Source organism: Penicillium rubens (genome assembly GCF_028828025.1).
Source record: "Penicillium rubens strain IBT 27055 chromosome Unknown utg000002l_segment0_segment0, whole genome shotgun sequence".
Classification (NCBI taxonomy): Eukaryota; Fungi; Ascomycota; class Eurotiomycetes; order Eurotiales; family Aspergillaceae; genus Penicillium; species Penicillium rubens.
The window spans coordinates 1,491,323-1,511,159 of NW_026890600.1; the positions used below are offsets into that span (position 1 = coordinate 1,491,323).

At 50.4% G+C, this 19,837-nt stretch overlaps 8 protein-coding genes across 8 annotated transcripts; 2 read left to right on the plus strand and 6 right to left on the minus strand.

Moving 5' to 3' along the window:
• Positions 1-1,442: 1,442 nt before the first annotated feature.
• On the plus strand, positions 1,443-4,508 carry glpV (glycogen phosphorylase; the record flags this gene model as incomplete). The annotated part of the gene is made up of 8 exons (XM_002559537.2): positions 1,443-1,648; positions 1,707-1,719; positions 1,779-1,814; positions 1,875-1,936; positions 1,994-2,097; positions 2,147-2,224; positions 2,273-4,038; positions 4,101-4,508. The coding sequence occupies 8 exons, from the start codon at positions 1,443-1,445 to the stop codon at positions 4,506-4,508; spliced, it is 2,673 nt and encodes an 890-aa protein (XP_002559583.2).
• A 388-nt stretch (positions 4,509-4,896) lies between these two features.
• On the minus strand, positions 4,897-6,122 carry N7525_003025 (uncharacterized protein; the record flags this gene model as incomplete). The annotated part of the gene is made up of 4 exons (XM_002559536.1): positions 4,897-5,007; positions 5,086-5,511; positions 5,621-5,946; positions 6,065-6,122. 4 exons carry the CDS (start codon positions 6,120-6,122, stop codon positions 4,897-4,899), a joined length of 921 nt encoding a protein of 306 aa, XP_002559582.1.
• Positions 6,123-6,578: 456 nt separating this feature from the next.
• N7525_003026 (ATP-binding cassette long-chain fatty acid transporter PXA2) lies at positions 6,579-8,923 on the minus strand (the record flags this gene model as incomplete). The annotated part of the gene is made up of 4 exons (XM_002559535.2): positions 6,579-6,654; positions 6,737-7,634; positions 7,686-8,322; positions 8,417-8,923. The coding sequence occupies 4 exons, from the start codon at positions 8,921-8,923 to the stop codon at positions 6,579-6,581; spliced, it is 2,118 nt and encodes a 705-aa protein (XP_002559581.2).
• Positions 8,924-9,488: 565 nt separating this feature from the next.
• N7525_003027 (putative cell wall biogenesis protein Mhp1) lies at positions 9,489-13,206 on the minus strand (the record flags this gene model as incomplete). The annotated part of the gene is made up of 2 exons (XM_061212580.1): positions 9,489-13,054; positions 13,155-13,206. The coding sequence occupies 2 exons, from the start codon at positions 13,204-13,206 to the stop codon at positions 9,489-9,491; spliced, it is 3,618 nt and encodes a 1,205-aa protein (XP_061069601.1).
• Positions 13,207-14,149: 943 nt separating this feature from the next.
• On the minus strand, positions 14,150-15,567 carry N7525_003028 (uncharacterized protein; the record flags this gene model as incomplete). The annotated part of the gene is made up of 3 exons (XM_061212581.1): positions 14,150-14,604; positions 14,658-14,712; positions 14,770-15,567. 3 exons carry the CDS (start codon positions 15,565-15,567, stop codon positions 14,150-14,152), a joined length of 1,308 nt encoding a protein of 435 aa, XP_061069602.1.
• Positions 15,568-16,323: 756 nt separating this feature from the next.
• N7525_003029 (uncharacterized protein) lies at positions 16,324-17,855 on the minus strand (the record flags this gene model as incomplete). The annotated part of the gene is made up of 3 exons (XM_061212582.1): positions 16,324-16,737; positions 16,797-16,888; positions 16,943-17,855. 3 exons carry the CDS (start codon positions 17,853-17,855, stop codon positions 16,324-16,326), a joined length of 1,419 nt encoding a protein of 472 aa, XP_061069603.1.
• Positions 17,856-18,305: 450 nt separating this feature from the next.
• N7525_003030 (NUDIX hydrolase) lies at positions 18,306-18,806 on the plus strand (the record flags this gene model as incomplete). Its single annotated transcript, XM_002559531.1, has 1 exon — positions 18,306-18,806. The coding sequence occupies one exon, from the start codon at positions 18,306-18,308 to the stop codon at positions 18,804-18,806; it is 501 nt and encodes a 166-aa protein (XP_002559577.1).
• Positions 18,807-18,901: 95 nt separating this feature from the next.
• N7525_003031 (kinetochore subunit FTA4 family protein) lies at positions 18,902-19,827 on the minus strand (the record flags this gene model as incomplete). The annotated part of the gene is made up of 4 exons (XM_002559530.1): positions 18,902-19,211; positions 19,283-19,345; positions 19,403-19,571; positions 19,662-19,827. 4 exons carry the CDS (start codon positions 19,825-19,827, stop codon positions 18,902-18,904), a joined length of 708 nt encoding a protein of 235 aa, XP_002559576.1.
• Between the last annotated feature and the right edge of the window lie 10 nt (positions 19,828-19,837).

Genomic DNA, 19,837 nt, shown 5'->3' on the forward strand with positions numbered 1-19,837 from the left:
CTTCCGTTGCGTATCAAGAACTCGTAGGGGTTGGCAAAAGTAAAAATTGGCCGGAAATGTGGCAGCTTCAACAAGTGAAGAGGAAACTGAACGTGGTGGAACTTCCAAGGTTCCAACCTTCCAAGAGATTGAAGGTGGGTAAACACACCGTTCCAAGGTTGTACCTGACGAAGGTTTACTCACGTGATTGACTCTCGCCTGGCCCAGCGCCCAATAGGTAGGTACAGGCCTGATTTCCGTTTTAAGCTTGAGATTGATAACCCTGGTGATCTCGATACTCCATACATATATACCTTACGGAAGGCTTGTATTATATAGGATAGTTGAAAGCTGTGGGCTGTACAGGGCAGCGGGCGGTCAAGCGGCCGTTTCTGGCGCCAGAGGCTGTCATTTTCGGCGTCGATTTCACAGGTCCCTATATTCTAGATGTAATATTTCCGCTTAGCATAGATGGTAGTCGTGAGAAGCTCTTATGCTTGGATAGCCAGACTGTAGCTCCTCTGGATTGATATTTAGTTCGGAGAGATAAAAGGGTAGAAGAAGCAGCTCTACAGCTCTACAGATCTACAGATCTACAAGGAATGAGAGAATATACGATATATCTCCCATAAACCTTCCAACACCCCCTCTTTGGAACCAAATCCAATCCCCATGCAAACAAAAACACCCCCGTCTCACCACACAGCCACCCACATCACAGCAACAACGCCGACCACTGATCTTCCTGATAATAGAGTCTCCAAGGTGCGGGCTAGAACCTCCCACAAGCCTATACCATCGTGTAATGCAGGCAGGCACTGGGGCCTCGGCGCACGGTACGCGTTTCATGCAATGCGTCTGTGCGTTGGCGTTCGCGGGGTATCTAGGTTTGTAGGAATTGAGCAGAACAGCAATGAGAAAGGAGTAGTAGATGTATATATGGGCTGAATGGTTATCTAGGTAGTAGATGGTAACTAGCTAGTGGATGGTTTCGGGAGAGATAGCTGGTGTGGGGCCAATCAACCAAAGCCGGAAGAGCTGGGCTTCTGTGGGATTTTATAGATTGGCTTTGGAGTGTACGGAGGGGTCTTCTAATGCAAGAGAAATAGGAATGGCATGATGTGACTTAAATAGTCACATGTACATAGCTTGGACCATCCTATGTATGTATATCTCCAGGGCTGTACAGTAGAATTAGTAGAATCAAGGATATTAGAATAGATGACGTATTTCTATATGCAGTAGCACTCCAGAAACAGTACTTACTACCTAGTAGAATAATAATTATAACAATTATAATAAAAAGAACTAAAACTAAAAAAAGAATGCCCGGTGTTACTTCAAAAGTCATGACTACATGAAAATATCCTTCCCCTCTTTCTCTTTAAGTATGCTTTCAGTCTCGTTTCCCCCTTGTACTGCACTTTCTCCTCTCCAAATTTTATTTCCCTTCTCTTCTCACCATGCCAACAACCAACCCAGATTCAGTTGCAACCGAGGCCCAACCTCGTCGGGAGCGAAGACCTTCCGTAGGAGCTCCTATCGCCGACCTCCAGGGACCAGTCGGCCCGGGGTTCAGTCGTCCCAAGCACAAGCGCACATTCACCGGATTTGGACCTGCCGAGATTAAGAGTGTTGAAGCTAGCATTCCTGAGCCACTGCGAGAGGCGTGAGTACCTGCACTTGCCTTAGTGCTCTATAGTCTGGACTGACCACAATTCTCGCAGCTGGAGAAAGCACGTATGTTGAAACGAAATCGGAATTTGGGTCTGGAGTCCTAATGCTTCGAGTCAATTTAGTCGGCTACTGAATTCACCAGTAAAGAAGATTTCGAGGTGAGTCCGACCTGGATGCACAAACTTGATACTTCGGGTTTGCTTTAACGCCTCTCGCAGAAATATTTCGTGCGCCATGTCGAAACCACCCTCGCTCGCTCGCTTTATAATTGCGATGAGCTGTATGTGCTTCGTGCTATTGGTTCAAGCGATTCCTACTGACGGGGGCCTTTCCATAGGGCCGCGTACTCGGGAACCGCGCTTGCTTTTAGAGACCGGTTGATCATCGAGTGGAACAGGACTCAGCAGCGTCAGACTTTCACCGATCAGAAGCGAGTCTACTGTATGTGTCCCGCCCGGTGGTAGAAGACAATATCTAATCGCTGGTGTAGATTTGTCACTTGAGTTCCTCATGGGACGTACATTGGACAATGCCATGCTGAATGTTGGCTTGAAGGATGTTGCTCGAGGTAAGCACCAAGATGATCTGTGATCTGGATTACCGCTGATGATATTAGATGGTTTGAGCGATCTTGGGTTCCGCATCGAGGACGTCATCAACCAGGAGCACGATGCAGCGTTGGGCAACGGCGGTCTGGGACGTCTGGCGGCGTGCTTTATGGACAGTATGGCGACGCTGAACTACCCAGCCTGGGGGTACGGCCTGCGTTACCGCTATGGTATCTTTAAGCAGGAGATTGTCAATGGCTACCAGGTGGAGATTCCAGACTACTGGCTGGATAACAACCCTTGGGAATTCCCGCGACACGAAATCACAGTCGACATCCAGTTCTACGGTAACGTCAAAAAATACCAGGACGAGAATGGCAGGATCTTGAACTCGTGGGAGGATGGTGAGATTGTCCAAGCCATCGCGTACGATGTCCCCATTCCCGGGTACGGCACGAAGACCACCAACAACCTTCGTCTATGGTCTAGCAAGGCCAGTAGCGGGGAGTTCGACTTCCAGAAGTTCAATGCTGGAGACTATGAAAGCGCAGTGGTGGACCAGCAGAGGGCGGAAACAATCTCCGCTGTTCTATACCCCAATGATAACCTCGAGCGAGGAAAAGAACTGCGTCTAAAGCAGCAGTACTTCTGGTGTGCTGCCTCGCTGTTTGACATCGTTCGGCGGTTCAAGAAGACAAAACGGGCCTGGGCCGAGTTCCCTGACCAGGTCGCCATCCAGCTTAACGACACCCACCCAACCCTTGCAATCGTTGAGTTGCAGCGCATTTTGATTGACATGGAGGGTTTGGAATGGGATGAGGCTTGGAGTATCGTGACAAAGACATTTGGATATACTAATCATACCGTCCTTCCCGAAGCGCTGGAGAAATGGTCTGTCCCGCTGATGCAGAACCTGCTTCCGCGGCACTTGCAAATTATCTACGAGGTGAATCTGTTCTTCTTGCAATCTGTTGAGAAGCGATTCCCCAACGATCGCGATATCCTGTCGCGTGTCTCGATCATTGAAGAGTCGCATCCCAAGATGGTGCGCATGGCCTATCTGGCCATCATTGGTTCTCACAAAGTCAATGGTGTGGCCGAGCTGCATTCAGACCTGCTCAAGAGCACTCTCTTTAAAGACTTTGTGAAGATTTACGGACCAGACCGTTTCACCAATGTTACCAATGGTATCACCCCGAGACGCTGGCTCCACCAGGCCAACCCCAGGTTGTCTGCATTGATTGCAGAGAAGCTTGGAGGCTATGACTTCTTGAAGGACCTCACGCTTCTTGACAAGATAGAAGTCTTTGTCGACAACAAGGCCTTCCGCGAGGAGTGGGCGGTCATCAAGCGGGAGAACAAACTGCGCCTGGCCAGACACATCAAGGCCACCACAGGATACGATGTTAACCCCAATGCCCTCTTTGACGTGCAGGTAAAGCGTATCCATGAGTACAAGCGCCAGCAGCTGAACATCTTCGGGGTCATCCACCGCTACTTGAGCATCAAGGCCATGTCAGCCGAAGAGAAGAAGAAAGTGGTGCCTCGGGTTTCTATTTTCGGAGGCAAGGCAGCCCCTGGTTACTGGATGGCGAAGACCATCATCCATCTCATCAACAATGTGGCCGATGTAGTGAACAAGGACCCGGAGGTTGGCGACCTTTTGAAGGTTATCTTCATCGCGGATTACAACGTCAGCAAGGCGGAGATAATCTGCCCTGCTTCGGATATCAGCGAGCACATCTCAACTGCCGGCACCGAAGGCAGTGGCACGAGCAACATGAAGTTCGTCCTGAACGGCGGTCTGATCATCGGCACCTGCGATGGAGCCAACGTAAGTCTTTTTTTCTCCTATATGACCTGCTTCCATCCCACTCATACTAACTCAACTGACAGATCGAAATCACACGCGAAATCGGCGAGCAGAACATCTTCCTCTTCGGCAATCTCGCTGAAGACGTCGAGGACCTGCGCCACCGACACTTCTACGGGGGCTTCAAGCTGGACCCACAGCTGGAGCGTGTCTTCGACGCAATCAAAGACAACTTGTTCGGCGACAAAACCGACTTCTCCGCGCTCACAAGCTCCATCGAAGAGCACGGTGACTACTATCTCGTCTCGGACGATTTCAACTCCTACATCACCACGCACGAGATGGTCGACGAGGCCTTCCAGAATCAGGAGGAGTGGCTGGCCAAGTCGATTACCTCTGTCGCGCGCATGGGATTCTTCTCTATGGACCGCGTTACTAATGAGTACGCTGATAGTATCTGGAATGTCGAGCCTCTGGATGTTACGGACTAAACAGACTGCGGTTTGACATCAGTGTTAAGCCCTTCTTCTTTTGGTTTGGTGATTCACATCCGCTTTTCATTGGTTCTGTGAGCTTTCCCGCATTGGTTGTTCAATATCCTTAGCATTAATAGTATATCAATTTGTTATAAGTTTAGTTGAGTAGGTCATCCACAAAAATTTATATGCAATTGGTCTAGACAGAACTAGGTATATATACAACCCAATCTCGATATACAGCAGTGTACAAACCCAAAAGAGAAGACCCTCGAGGCAGCAATGACTGAAAATATCGAACCAACCTTGGAACACCCACTCCATGCCAAAGCAACGCGAAACCAAAATGATATCCAAACATGACGACGTCAAACCATAAACCCGTCAAAATCCCAAAGCAACCTCACTCCTGAATCGTCGGCTCAGTATGTTGTTTAGGCTCGGAGAAATAATCCGGCCAAAGCGCCATCTTCTCATCGCGCGTAGGCGTAGCCGTAGCCATAAGCGTCGGAACCTGCAACGAGCGTTAGCGAAAGCCCCACGAATCCAGCCTTCTTAAAGAAAGAAAACCAAAGAAAAACATAGAACATACAGCCTCCTTACTAGAAATCCGCCTCCACATATTCGCACGCGGGTTATACCGCACCGGCTTCCCAACCCCACCAGTCTTCTTCTGATCCTCAAGACTAATCGCCTCAACCTCTTTCTTAACATCAGCAAAGCTGTCGAACGGGATATACGGGATCCCGTGTTCGATGCAGTACTCCTCGAGGCGCAGACCGCGGCGAGCAAAGAGGACATCTGCCTCGCGGGCGGCGGGGAGATCGGAGACGCCGTCGCCGATAAATACAATCAGCGGGATCTCATCTGGCTCGCATTCTTCCTGTGCTTTTTCGCGCGCTAGGTTCACGCTCGCGGCCTTGTCGTGGCCTGAGGCCGTGTTGTCGCGCCAGACGGGTTTCCAGGGGATCCCGCCGGGTGCTTTGAGGTCGTTTGCGACGATTTCGATTGAGGAGGCCTGGGGAGGGTTAGAGGGTGGTTTTGGGATATGGGGTATGGATTGGATTGGTCCACGGGTTGTTGATTGATAGGTGGTTGGGGTGGTAATTCTTTCGAAGGAAACATACCTCTTTCTCGCCTAGGAACATATTCAGCGTGCGCTGGAGAACGGGCTTTAGGCCTGCGCTGATTACGTTGAAGGGGAAGCCCTCGCGAACGCAGTACTGGTGGAATTCGCGGAAGCCGGGGTCCATTTTGAGGTTCTTTTCCATTATGTCGAAGCCGTCGCCGAAGGGGATGCTGAGGGATCCCCACATGTCGTCTGAGATGTCGCGGAAGGTTCGCTCGCCGGATTTGAATTGTTCTTCGAGTTTCTCGCGGTAGGCGGCGCCGCAGCCAAGATGGTCTACTAGTACGTGGCCGGTATCCTGTAGGAAGATTGTGCCATCGAAGTCTGGATATTGTTAGTTTGGGCGTGTTCTTTGGTCATGTTATGTGAGCTTAGGGCTTGGTGTTTGGGATTGGAGGGATTGGACTGGGAATTGGGACATATATGAATGGGGGCTTCATACCAGAGAAGATGATAATCTTTCTCTTTTGACTGCCAGGGGGTGTCGGCGATATAGCCATTTTGGTATAGACCTTGGGGTTTATGTTATACGGTGGGTGTATGGAGAGAGTGTAATACAGAGTACAAGTTAAAAAATAAAATGAAGCAAAAGAGCAAAGTCACGATCCTAAGTATTCACGAACTTCCCAAAGTATCGTGGCAAACAAGATAGATGAGGAATATGACGTAGGGACATCTAACGACATCAGTGTGGGCCGCGTAGGGGGGCTCATTTGAACATCGTGAGAATTCGAGTGTTGATATAACGGGCGCTGATTGGCTGTCGTTGGAGGCCCACATATAAAAAAGCCGAATAGTGGAACCATGGAAGGCCGAGGCCAATTCTTCGATTGGATTGGTCGATATCATTGAAAGTGGATCTTGGACTGCACGAGGCATCATACATTTCAACGCTAACAGTCAAATGGTACAAATAGTTTATGAAATGGTATATAAAAGGGTATAGATTGAGGAAACTAAGCCGTTAACTCGGCAACTCGGCGTTGCAGTTCCGGAACAGCTCGTAACTGCAAGTCCAACTCTTCCTTCTCACTGCGAGATAGTTAATAGGCGTTCCGCATGGAAATTCGGATAATCGGAAAGGTCGGGGAAATCGGGAACTGGGGAAACTTACTCTTCGAGTTTCAAGCGTCGCTCCCAGTCTAGACCGGTGAAGATGTAGCCGCCCTGTCCATCAAACTGTAAGATTTTCTGGTGATACTTCCAGAGACTCCGTCGGTGCGAGACAGTCATGAGTGTGGTGCCAAGCTTCTTGGCCGTCTCATACATGACCTTCTCAATCTCCAGCGTCACCGACGATGTGCACTCGTCCAAAATGGCAAACTTGGGTCGGTGATAGAATAACCGAGCCATAGCGATGCGTTGTTGCAGACCACCAGATAGAACGTCGCGCCATTCTTCCTCTGCATCCCAGCCCCCAGGACGGTCTACGATGGACGCGATCTCAACCACTGATAGGACCTCGTAGAGATCGGCGTCAGTGACACCCTTGGCGCGCATCTCACGCACTCCATCTGGGTAGATCACTTGCTGTCGTAGGGTCCCGCGGGACAGATATGGTCGCTGGGGAATGTAGAAAATATCCTGGAAAGGAGGTTTCTTCACCGTGCCTCCGTATACCGGCCAGAGCCCGCCCAGGATCCGGAAGAGAGACGACTTGCCGCACCCGTTGGGTCCGACGATCAGAAGATGGTCGCCGGGGTTAACGGTGAAAGAAAGCTTACGGATCAATACGTCACCGTTCGGGGATACGATCGGTACATCGGTGAACTCAATTGAGTCGCTTTCTATGACTGTACCCCGACCAGACAGCACCTCTGCATTTTCCTCCGTCGAAGCGGAAGACACCAACTTCTTCTCGAACCTCCCAGCGAGGAGGTCGTCCATCACCTCCAGTAATGAGGAGACGCGCGAAGTGTAGCCAGCGAGCTCCGAGATCTCCTTGTAGGAGAACATCAATCGGCCAAAAGCATCCGATGAGGAAAGCAACATTCGACGATTTGTGACGAAGCCTGAGAGTAATCAGAATACAAAAGTTTCTACATCGAAGGACAGAAACTTACTTTCAGTGCGATCTCCCATGCTATGAGTAGCCTGACCGGGAATCTTGAAGAAGACAGGCACACTGCAGAGTATCAAGCCTAAAGCTCCCCAGAAATACTTGATCACAAAGTCCTCCATAAAGCCATGGTAAAGGCGCCGTCGCAGAATGCGGTTCACGTGCTTGATCAGGGTGAAATAGCCCTTATCCAGTGTATCCTTCTCTGCCTCGTGGCCATGGTAAAGTGCGACTTCTTCGCTGTAATCAATAAGCCGCGAATGGAGGAAACGGAACTCTCCCTCCAGCCGGGCCTCATCGGCAACATATTTGCCAAATGGCGGGGTCAGCATACGCATGACGTTGGCGGACAACTGCACTAGCAGACTCATGATGAATAACCCTTCACCTCCCACGTTCTTGGAGAGCGAGTAGTTATAAATAGCCATATCGAGAATGGGCTTAGCTAGATTGGAATACAGTTCTGCCAGACTGTCCGAGAAGCGAGACACATCGACTGTGACGAGCTGGTCGGGATTCTTTATTCGATCGTCCAAGGCGGAGATGGCATAGAAAGTCATGTTAGACAAATACTTGTCGTGGATATAGTCTGTAAGTCGCTTGCGATAGCTGAGGGCAAGCTTGCACTGATGGTAGGAGAGCTAACGAAGTAAATTATCGGGTCAGCAAATGTGTTGAACGGTCGCATGCCAGCACGGCAGACAGGAAACCTCGCTCCCATCACCGGGGACATACCATAGAATTAGTGAAAGTAGCGGGGACAGCCACAATCATCCACCAGACAAGACCGAGCAAGAAATCCTTCCCTTTACCGCGGACTAAGTTGCTCACAAGTCTTCCGTCCAGCTCGGCGACGTATAAACTAAGCACGGTCCGCAGCACCAAGAAGACGCTGTGGCTCACCAGCAGCCTTAGCTCCTTGCTTCGCCATCCGGGTATGACGATCTTCAGTAAACGAAGTAGGTTCTTGAAGAATTCTCTGTTGATCTCCACGCGCTTCTTGCGGGGTTGTTCCTCATCGCCTAGACTGCTGGTGCCGGGCCGTCGGCGCAGCTCTACTTGTTGTGACGCGGCTTTCTGTTCGGAGATGGCATTGTGGATTCGTTTGGCTAGCGCAGCAAAGAGGGCGAGATATACGGCGCGTGAGATGCGGGTGCGGTTTCGTAGGTAGAGGGATGTTAGGCTGGAGAGGATCTGCTTTATGGAGCGTTCGGGCGGGAGTAGTTTGGACTGAGCGGCCATGGCGGAGCTTTTAGGTGCTAATCAGCCGGATTCGGGTGCAAACATGTCCGCTGTTGAGTGAGTTAAGGGAGTTGAAGGAGTGGAGAGAGTTGAGGAGTAGGCCATTGCCATGACGGAGGTGACATGTGATACCCCAGGAAACTGGGGATGTTCAGCCGAGGAACCCACTTTCAGGTAACCTTACTGGCCTAAGGCAGCAACACCATATTAACTAACTAACTATTTAGATGTACTCGCAATAACCAATTTAGTAAGGAAAAAAAAACATATGGAGATGGGGGAATTCTTTAATTATAGAGATTGATACAGCCCCGAAATAACCACATGTACATACATAGTCATGCAGAAAAAATGTAGTGGCAACGATGCTAATGGTAACAGGATTCCCGCCTTCCTCGTGCCCGCCACGTATATACAAAAGACCGGGCTGAGTATGTAAATAATACTCCTAGAGAGACATGCGCACATGGAGTATGTACAGGTATAATAAGAAGCAAGCTCGCAAAAGAATACATAACGGACCAAGATCATGACTCAATATGATAATAAATGAAAATAAGAAAACTTAAGATGAGGTCTTGCTCTCGGATTCGTCGCAGCCGGTCCTGGGTTCTACCTTATCCCTAGGACGAAGACCGCTGTTGATCTGGGCGGCAATCTGAGACTGCTTGAAGCGCTCGAATCCTTCAGCGTCCTGCTGCTGAGCAGCATAGAGTTCATCGACGGTGGTCCCGAGATGGTTAAAGGCCATGTCCGCGTCAAAGTCATCGAATTGAGACAGAGACTGCTCATCGTGAAGAAGGTCAAGCTTTTGCCGGAGAGCGGCAATATGCGAATTATTGTCCTCGTAGTCGAAATCTTCGTCACGTTCGCCAGGAACTAGAGACGGCTTGAGGAAATCGCGGCGGAGGTTCTGGCCAATGCGGTGGATGTGTCCTTCTTGGGAGGTCATGGCCCGAGAGTGGAGAGAAGTCATGGAGCTAGTGCGAGAAAGGCGAACGGCATATTGGTCGGTGTCTTCCTCATCACCGGCGGTCTCGTCAAGCTGACTGCTGTTCAGATTACCGCCGGCAGCGATAGACCCGCTTCCATCATCATCACCAGAGTGTTGGGAGACAGTGTCGGGGACAGGAGCAGCAGGCGGGAGTTGAGGAACAATACGAGTTTCTGGGTATTCATCCTCAAAGCGTTGGATCATCCTATGCAAGGTCACGTCCAAAAATTGCAGGCGGCGATAATTCGCGTCATTACCAGCACGATCTTCGCGAATAAGGGCCGACTGGATCCGGACTCTGATATTACGGGCAGATTCCAGCAGATTCTTCGACATGTCGCGAGGCCGCTTGGTAGGAACACCTCGAGACTTGCGGCGTCGGGGCGTTGTGGTACCACTCGCTGGTAAAGATTGCTCCCCAAGAACATCGAGACCGTGCTGGTCCAAATTCCCGAGACAAACACCCAATGCTTTGACAACACCTGTGCCACCAATAACATAATCCTCATCGGGAGCGGCCTCATCTTCATCATCATGAAGCTCCTCAGAAATACCAGAGTGTCCGACAATATGCTGTAGGATGTCTGGCACAGGGATATCCACAAGTGGAGAAGTAGAGTCAGAAAGCTCTTCCGCAATGGCACCGCCTTCAAGGTTCCGCAGCGAGTAAGCCACAATCTGTGACCCTAGAGCTTTGACAACTTCATTGTTTTCTGCGCTGGGAACATCGATATCCACCGCAATGATTGTCCGTGAAACACGGACAGCTGCCATCATAGACGCATACACAGCACATGCTTCTTCCTGAGCGACAGAGTCTGTGGTAGACGCCAAATCCATAATTTGCTGATTCTCCAGAATGTTCAGATGACACAGACTGGGACATTCCGGTAATACCTCAGCAAGGCCAATGACATGATCCGGTGACAAGTCAACATCAGCGAGATGAAAGCGCTTCAAAGACGGCATTTTGGGCAGGAAGCGACGGAAAGCCCCCAGCGCGTTAGGCTGCGACGAGAACAATTCACGATTGTGAGAAAAATCGATGAACCGGAGGTTATGAATCTGCGCAAGGGATTGGAGCAATGGGCAAATTACTGACGGGTTGAGAGAACAATCTGCCAGACTCAGCGCATAAAGCGGTGTCTCAGGTTCAATCGCGTCCGTGACGAGATCGAGATCATCCTTTATAGCGTTGCCACCTAGATCCAGTCCTTCGCACTGCCCGGCTTTGAGGTACTCAGTCACATGCTCCAGACCATCTCTCGTCAGACCATTGTTCGCAAAGCCGAGTCTTCGCAGACCCATTTTGGTAGTCGCCTGGCATATCTGCTTTACAGCGTTGACCGAAGGATAACACTCGCTCATAAGCAGTTCTTCAAGATGATCTCCAGCAAAGCGCTCTGCTAGTGCACTCGCGAAAACAATGCTCACGTCGGCCATAGGCGACTGGGGTTGGCCTGTTGTCCCAGAACCATCGATCGCAACCTGGCCTTGGGGGAAAGGAATGCCTGACAAATCGATAGCTTTCAAGGATTTAGCTAGGTGAATAAAAAGGCTGATGTGACGCCATCCTTCCCGTCCGATCTTCGGATTGTCCTTCAGAGAAAGCTTTTCCACAACACCGTATCGTTCATGATCATTCGAGTCTGGAGAATCTGGCCTTCGCGATCGTCTCCGTCGATAACGCATCTGCTCTACCGTCTTGGTGGCAAGTAGGGCTGAAAGGACGGATCGCACAGACGTATCTGTCAATGCACAATTTTCAAGGATGAGTTTACGGACAGGAACGACCGCGAGCCAGTCGCTGAACGTTGCCAAATCCTGTGAGGTCATTGGGAAATTGCTCAGATCCAAAGCTGCTACCGTGCCGGGTGACTCGGCCAGTGTTGATGAAGGCTTGGAGATCTCATCGACCACTCTTTTGAGAACAGGCGTCTCACGTAGCTGGCAACAACGGCGATAGATACGGACTGGATCGGTTGTTGGGTGACTTTGCGTTTTGGACCGAGAGATACCTGCTGCTGGGCCTCGGGGATACTCTTCGTCATTCTCTGCATCGAGTTGCAATGGAACAGAACCATTCGCGACTGCCTGTCTTCGCTTTCTCTCCTTCCGTTCTTTCCGCTCCGCCTCAGACCTTTTCTTCTTCTCTTGTTTCCTTGTCGGATCAGTCCCTTCCCCACCGGGGCTGGGTTCAGTAGATGGCTTGCTGGTTGTATCTGTCGGAGGAGAGCTACACTGGTCCTTCGCCTCACCGGTAGCCGGAGCAGGAGCCGGAGATGCGCTTTCCTTCTCAGCCAATGTAGCCTGGGGGTGCTTCAAAGCTCCAGCTTCATCTTGCTCCTTCAATTTGAGATCGGCCTTCTTAGACTTGTGGCTATTAGACTCAGGTAGAGGCTGCCGTAATTGATTGGTTGGGGGAGCCTCCTCGTCATCATCCCGATGGGATATACCCGCGATTTCAACATCCACACAGAACGCTACTCGGTTGAGTTTGGCCTGGTTCAAGTCCGCAATCTTGCATCGGTGGCGATTTTGGTCGATGTTCATCACGCGACGTGGGCAGATCGAGTCATTGGGGTTCAACTTGGGCAACCCACCAGAGTTGGACGAGAACTTGCGCAGTGCATTGTGGATGAATGAGGGCCCCTTGGGTGATGACGCAGTAAAGGGATTTGAGTCATCTTTCCTCTCTTCCTCCTTGTCCCTTGGGGAGTAGGCGGCGCCAAATGGGTTATGCGTATCGAGGGGTGAAGTTGTTTTCGGACTCACAGGACTGGCCTTCAGGCTAGGTTGTGACGGTGGGGTAGATCCAGACGAAAACTTCGAGCTTAGACTAGAGATCCACGAATTTCGTCGTCCGATGGGCTTTGGGTCGGTCTTCCGCGATGCTGGTGATGGCGTAGATGGCTTTTGCTCCTCGTTCTTCTCAACTGGTGGTGGTTTCGCCTGTACTGGCGCTGTACCATTCCGGGGAGCTTGCTTCGGTTCTGATGTGGAGGGGGCCGGTGTTGGGCGTGTCGGGTTACTGCTGGAACGGGATCTCCTGTGCGACTTAGATTGAGAAGTCGCTGGCTCTGCCTCTGTGCCAGGCTTATCGCTCGCAGATACAGATTTCGTGCGAGACAAATGATCTGGAGAGACTCGGGAGTGTCAGAAGCTGTCCCGATTTCGGATCTCCAACAACCCTGCCATAACCTGGGGAGAGGTGCTAGCATAAAAAGTGGGACTCGCCTTTTTGTGAATGATGAAGCCAGCTCACGTCCACAGACTGAACTCCTTCCATTTTGAAAATCCCTCGGAAGTCAGAGACAAAATGAAGTAACTTCGCAGTGCCCAGGTAGTCGTCGAAGGTTTATCAGCGGTGTGGCGTCGTATCAATGAGCGCAAAGACTGGATAGAACTAGATCGAACGACGCATAATTGGCTGGTCCCCCACTTTCCACTGATGATCGCAAAACGTATCGAAAGGAGAATCAGGTGGACAACTTTCAACACTAGAGGCCCGATGCCAACGAATAAGGTGGAAATGCTGGGAAATGGTAGAATATGGCGTATGATCGGCGACCGAGAGCTCTCCAGATGTGCTAAAAGTACACTACAGTAAATGACACAGAGTCATGGCTTCTTTCAGCAAGAAATGCATAGCGAAATCATGCAAGAGGTTACTAAAAGGGGATAGGAAAAGTGACATTGGGAGACTTTCCGGATGCACCTCAATTAAGCATACTGAGGTGACATAATCGGGGCACGTGAGCATGTAACCTAATTTACGGCTAACAACTGTTGAGAAGTGTATTTTCATTGGGGGAATTTAATAGGGGAGTTGGGCCCCGGAGAAGGTTCGGTTCTCCGGTGGCGGACGCACACATACATGGCTACATACACTTGTACATCGTGGAGTTTACAGTGGATTAGGTGGGGGAGCGGGAATGTTCGAGAGGATTTTAGTTTCGACCTAAAAAAAATTTGGAGGATACTGGTGCCGAACACCATAACGCTCATCAACTACGGGTATCCGCTATGAAAAACACCTAAAGAACGCCACACCATGTCCTGTGGGAAAAATGAAAAGGGCCGAGCAGACACAAAAAAAGGAAAGGAAAAAACAAATCACTAACGCCTCCAAGGGGTATGCGATGAAAAAGAAATAGTCATCACGGCGTCAAACGGACCTCGGGAATGGGGGACATTCACATTCCGCAGTCCTTCCGCACCCGAGCGCCTATTTACTCCAGACCGGGAATATTCTTGAGGTATTCCCAGCCATACTCCTCTTCGGGTTTCTCGGGTTCCATACCAAGCGCAAAGCGGTAGGCACGAACTTCATTCTGCAGACCAGTGATGACACGGGTAGGGACATCATCTTCTTCGCATTTGAGGCGGTAAGCGGTGCGGATCATTTGAGCACATTTCATGGTTTGGGCATGCCAGTAGTCCCGGTCCAGTCGGCTTTCCAGGTGGGCGTCGCGCTCAGCTTGGAGGAGATTGTTATAATGCTTCTTCTGGGCAAGGTAGTGCATGTTGTTGTTCTGGCAGTAGTTGCGGATTTGCTCGACCATGACACCCACGGCGGTCTCAAACTCCCGGACCATCTTCATGTTTTCTTCACGATGGTGCTTGTGATCGGCACTCACAAGCTTTTCCTTGGCCAGGGCACGCTCGAGTTCGGCAATCCGGGCGGCTGTTCTAGGCGTTAGTAAACGATGTGAATCAATATTCCCCGGGTCAACATACTGAGATTGTCGCCGTGCTGGCCATTCGCACTAGAGCTGTCGGCAATGCCATTCTTCTAAATGTGTGTTAGCTGAATATCCAATATCAATGAATGTTCTTCGGTCCCACATACCACAATCTCCTCTGCATTCGCGACGATGTTTTTGGTCACATCCCGGTTGTTCTTCAACACATCGCTCAATTCCACAACCATCTCATAGAGGTGATGCAAATCCATCTGGTGGCCAGCATTCATCGGTATTGCCGCACCCATGGCGCCCATTCCGCCGCCATTGATCTGGGTGGTGACCGAAGTGTGGGAGGGAGAAGGGGATGGAGTCTGGCGGGGAGGTATGTTGGGCATGTTCATTGCGCCAGTACTGTTTTCGGAATAACCCGAGAAGTTGCCGGAGCCGGTACCGTTGGTAGTCATACTAGAGTTGTTCATAGACACGTCGGCGTCGGCAAAAGCGCGGTTCAGTTCCTCTAGTTGAGGGTCGTCAGGGGTGAAGGATCGCGGAGTGCTGGTGCCGTTATCTTCGTCGAACCAAGAGGCGTGGTTTTGAACGCCTAGGACCTCCGATTGAAACTTCTCAAGGTCACGGCGAGTAACGTGCGTGGAGCGACGGCGATGCCCACGCGTGAAAGCCTTGGAAGGGGAGGGGGAAGTGTCGCCCTCGATGGTGGCGGGTGCACTCAAACCAGGGACAGTATCGTCACTGTCACTCGAGTCTGTAACAATGGCAATCTCGTCCAAGGAGCTCTGATCAGAATCACAGGTCTCTAGTAGGCAGTTGACAATCGTGTTGTGCTGGGAGCTCACGCTACTCACGCTAGCAGGTGGGGCTAGTGTCGGGTCAACACGTGATTGGGAAGATTCACGTGACGGCCCCATTCCAACAAGCTCCCTCATCTTCTTGAGGGCACTCATTCAGATAGAAAATAACAACTATGTCGCTGCAAGGAAGATCGACAGAAAACGGTCATCTAGGGGAGTCGGTTTTCCAACATACCGGTGGGGCGAAGCCTATTTCTTTCCGACCGGCGGAGGACGAGTATGTAAGTGTAATGGATCAATGACGGTCGAGATTTGGAGAGAAAGTTGGCCCTCGCCCAGTATGAAATCTTCAATCATCGGTGCAACGGCACGTGCTCTATGAAGTCTATAATTGAGTCTGCAAGTCGTAGTTGACACGTACTTGCCTTTCTTATGGTCCTTTGTTGACATCTACGAGGCTATGCTATGTCTTACACTTGATGGAAGGTACATAGATATTGGAACATTGTAGCCGGGGCAACGTGCTTGAAATCGAAGTATCATGTCAAGGAAACTACCATCTATAAAATAAATTAGAGGTATGATCCACTGCAAAACGAATTCATCAACGGGGGTGCTCCAGAGGACTGGCGGGCCTATGCGCCGGTGATAACAACCGGCTTGTGGCTAAAGCTGGTCTCCGTGTTTTTATTTCCTCCATCCCTAGCAGTTAATTCAAGGGGGTTTTTATGCATTCTCGGGCAACGGCAAGCATCGCTCGCGCGCACGCCTTGACCGTGGCCCAATCTTCCTCATACGCCCACACCGGCAACTTGATAACTTGAGAGTGAAATGTAACGGCCCCAGGAAAATCGGCGGCTTTCCATTCACCGGCATACATGTCTGGTGCATACACGTGGCCCAAATCTCTCACGGACGTCTGTAAAGGGCCTCGTCGTAAAGAGGCTTGGTTGAATTCGGGATATATATGTGCTTCATTCCACGCGCAATGAATTTTTGCACATAGAGCTCGCGAGTCCACCCCGTCGGAGCCTGGGATCCATCAAACCGGAAGATCAGAGCGTACCATGCCGACTTCGCACCTGATTCAAGCACGGGTGCCTTCAGGAAAGGGATCGACGCAAGTGTCTCGATGAAGTGAGCCGCGCACTGCGACTTGCGATCAAGAATTTTTGGAAGTATTTTCAATTGGTTGTGGGCAACGGCGATCGCAAGTGGATGCGCCCGATTCTTCAGACCGGCACCCGTGACGGCGAAATCTTGAAGAGGGTGATCCTTGGGGATCTCCGACTTGCAGCGCTTGTTGTAATGGCCATGAAGGAGCTGTCGATAGAAAACATCGAGTTAGGTGTCAAGGAGACACCTCCCTCGCCACCGCTCACTACTTTGTCACCTTGAATTGACCACGCGGCACCATCGCCGAAAGTTCCAACTTTCTTCCCGTTAATGGATGCACCATGGGCATGCGAGCAGTCTATCAATCCGTTAGTTCTCCGGCCTATGACAGAAGCGAATTTCAACTGCCTACCTTCAAGCAGAAGAATGCCATTATTGCGGCAAATGTCCCCAATCTCCTTCATCGCCCATGGAACACCCCACATATGGGTGGCAATGACGGCCTTGGTCTTGTAGGTGATTGCGCTGGCAATCTTGCTCGGGTCCATATTACCAGTTTCAGGGTGGGCGTCAATAAACACTGGCTTTACTCCCAAGTGCATGAGCGGGGAGACGGTGGCGTGGAAAGTGTACACCGGAACGATAACCTCGTCTCCAGCGGTCAGTCCGGAAGCATAGTAAAGGACGTGGAGTGCATTTGTGCCTGAGTTGTGCAGAAGGGCATGGTAAGATGGTGTATCAGAGAAAGTTCTGAATGTCTCCTCGAATTTTCCGAAAATACCGTCGTTGTTGTAGATGCTCAGGGTATTATGGAGCTGCTCGCTAATGGCGCGCTCGACATCCGGCGTCACCTTGGGCCATGACCAGGTCTTCTCGAGCGGATTCAGCGCTGTCTGGGACTCGACTTGACTACTTCCCACCCTGTAAATCTCGTCGACGAGTTGCATCACCGCAACATCCTTGTCTAGATCCCAGTCGTTGGGACTGCCAATGAAGCTAGCCAGACCTCGTTCAAGCAAAAGGGCAGATGGTTCATGAACAGTATATTGCTCGTGTGGTGTGAGTTTGCCGCCTTTATCACACAAGGAAAGACGGACGAGCTCTCCACCAAGGGTCAAGATGCCTTTCTCTCCGATAATGGAGATCTTTTCCTCGCTCCGTATGCCAGAATGAGAGAGGAAGATTGTCGCATTGACAGAATCGCCAAACGTGACCGAAATATGGGCTGTGTCCTCCACATCATAGCTGCCGAGACGTGTCTTCATCACCGCGGCATGCTGGACCTCAAACCGCCGGCCAAAGAGCCCAACGAGCTGATCAAGCATGTCATATCCCATATCAATCACGACACCACCTCCGGCGAGTCCCTTCTGTGCTCGCCAGCCTTCTGCGAGCTCAACAACATCAATGGCTTCAACAACTTGGACGGAACTGATATTTCCAAGCATAGGTAGCCATCCTTTCAAGGCAGTGTATCTTCTGGAAAACCGGTCTATATACTGAGGACAGTGTTGTCATGATCAAACTACATACATCAAACGGGTCTAGGCTTCTTCCGGTAGGACCCTAAGTGCAGATGCTGCAGGTTAGTGATCTGCAATGTAACCCCAAATTAGGGTTAGCGTTGTTGTATGAAAATGGCCAATGGAAATTGACTGGGTTTTTCAACATAGTAGAGCTCACCGCCTATTTACGGTATTTAACAAACAGTTCTAGGGAAACCAACTCTTCCAAGCTATTACATCTTGATATTTGTCGTTCAAAACGACAGCGCTATGGTCGCAAATCCGTCCCCCGACTTCCCCTATAAGGGACACCTCAACCTAAGTCCCCAGGAACTTGATCCCACCAAGCGTTGGGTGATTGGGGCTGCAATCTTCCAGAATAACAATTTAGAGAACCCATCTCTCCTCCTACTAAAGCGAGCCCCCCACGAGGAATCTTTCGCTAATGCCTGGGAGCTTCCTGGCGGGCACGTCGAACCTATAGACGAAACTGTCGCTGACGCCGTTAAGCGTGAGGTCCGCGAGGAGACCTCCCAAGTCGTGGTAGAGTTTATCGGCGGAATCGAACCGATGGTATGGGAGTCTAAATCGCAATCCAACTTTCAACTTAATTATGTGGTGACGGTTCGGCCTGGGGATGAAGTCAAGCCAAACGCCGACGAGCATGTGGCCTGGATATGGGCTCGGGAAGAACAAATAGACTCGCTTTCTATGACTAAAGAAATGAGAAACGTCGTTCAGAATGCACTTAAGTTTGCAGCTCAGGCTTAGGGGACAAGGGGGGTCAAGTTAACAATGTGTATTCGTGTCGCATCGCAAGTAACTTCATTCTATGCGCATGGGGGGCATGGGGTATTTTGGTTTCGTCAAGGCATATCCAACAGGGCTTCCAATCTCTGATCAGAGCCTGGAAGTGAGTAATCATAGGTTTCAGGGACACCGCTGCTTTTTTTGTGCTGTGCAATCCGACCCCCAACTCTGGCTACGAGCATGCGCATTTTCTCCAATTCCTTAACAAGTTCTCCATCCTTCGTGATAAGATTAGGCTGAATATCCCTTTGGGGGTCTTCAAATGGCTCGAGTAATCGTCGAAGATGCTGCAACTGATCAAGGCGCCGTTGCCGTTGCTGCCGTTGACTGTCGAGGCTCACGAGCCGCTCACGGAGCTCCCGGTATCTGTGCGACTGGTGTAAGGCAGGTGGAACTTCAATCGGAAAAAATCCGGATGTGTCTGTAAACTGACTGACCTTGCGTGCTCCTCTTCGCTTGCTTCCTGGTTTTCCAAGTCCACTGGCATCTTTGCGATGTTCCTGGACCATATAGTCAGTGTTGTCATAACATCTACTATTGACCTGATGAAATCTTACATCTCCCTTGATAAATCCGTTGTCTTTTCGATGCCTCGACCAAAAGGATCTCCACGACGTGCCTCTTGACTGACTGACGTCCAGTACAGGTTCGCAATCTGTTGGGCGACATGGTGTATCGCTTGGGAGGAATAAACAATGCGATTGTGCTGCTTAGCAGCTGCATTTACTATAGGACTATGAGTATCATATCCATATCGTATATATGGGCACAAATGTTTAGAGAACTATGCTGTTTAATTGTGATTCGTGCTCTGACCTTTGTGTAGAACCTCTTCAACCACCTTGTCACTCAGATCACCTTCCGTGGTTTCGGGAGCATAGTTTCGCCAGTCTTCGGGTAAATCAAGGCTCTCGGAGAAGATGCGGACTTGACTCCAGATAAATGCAGATTTCAATTCAGATATAGTTCGAGCTGAATCCATCTCGAACACA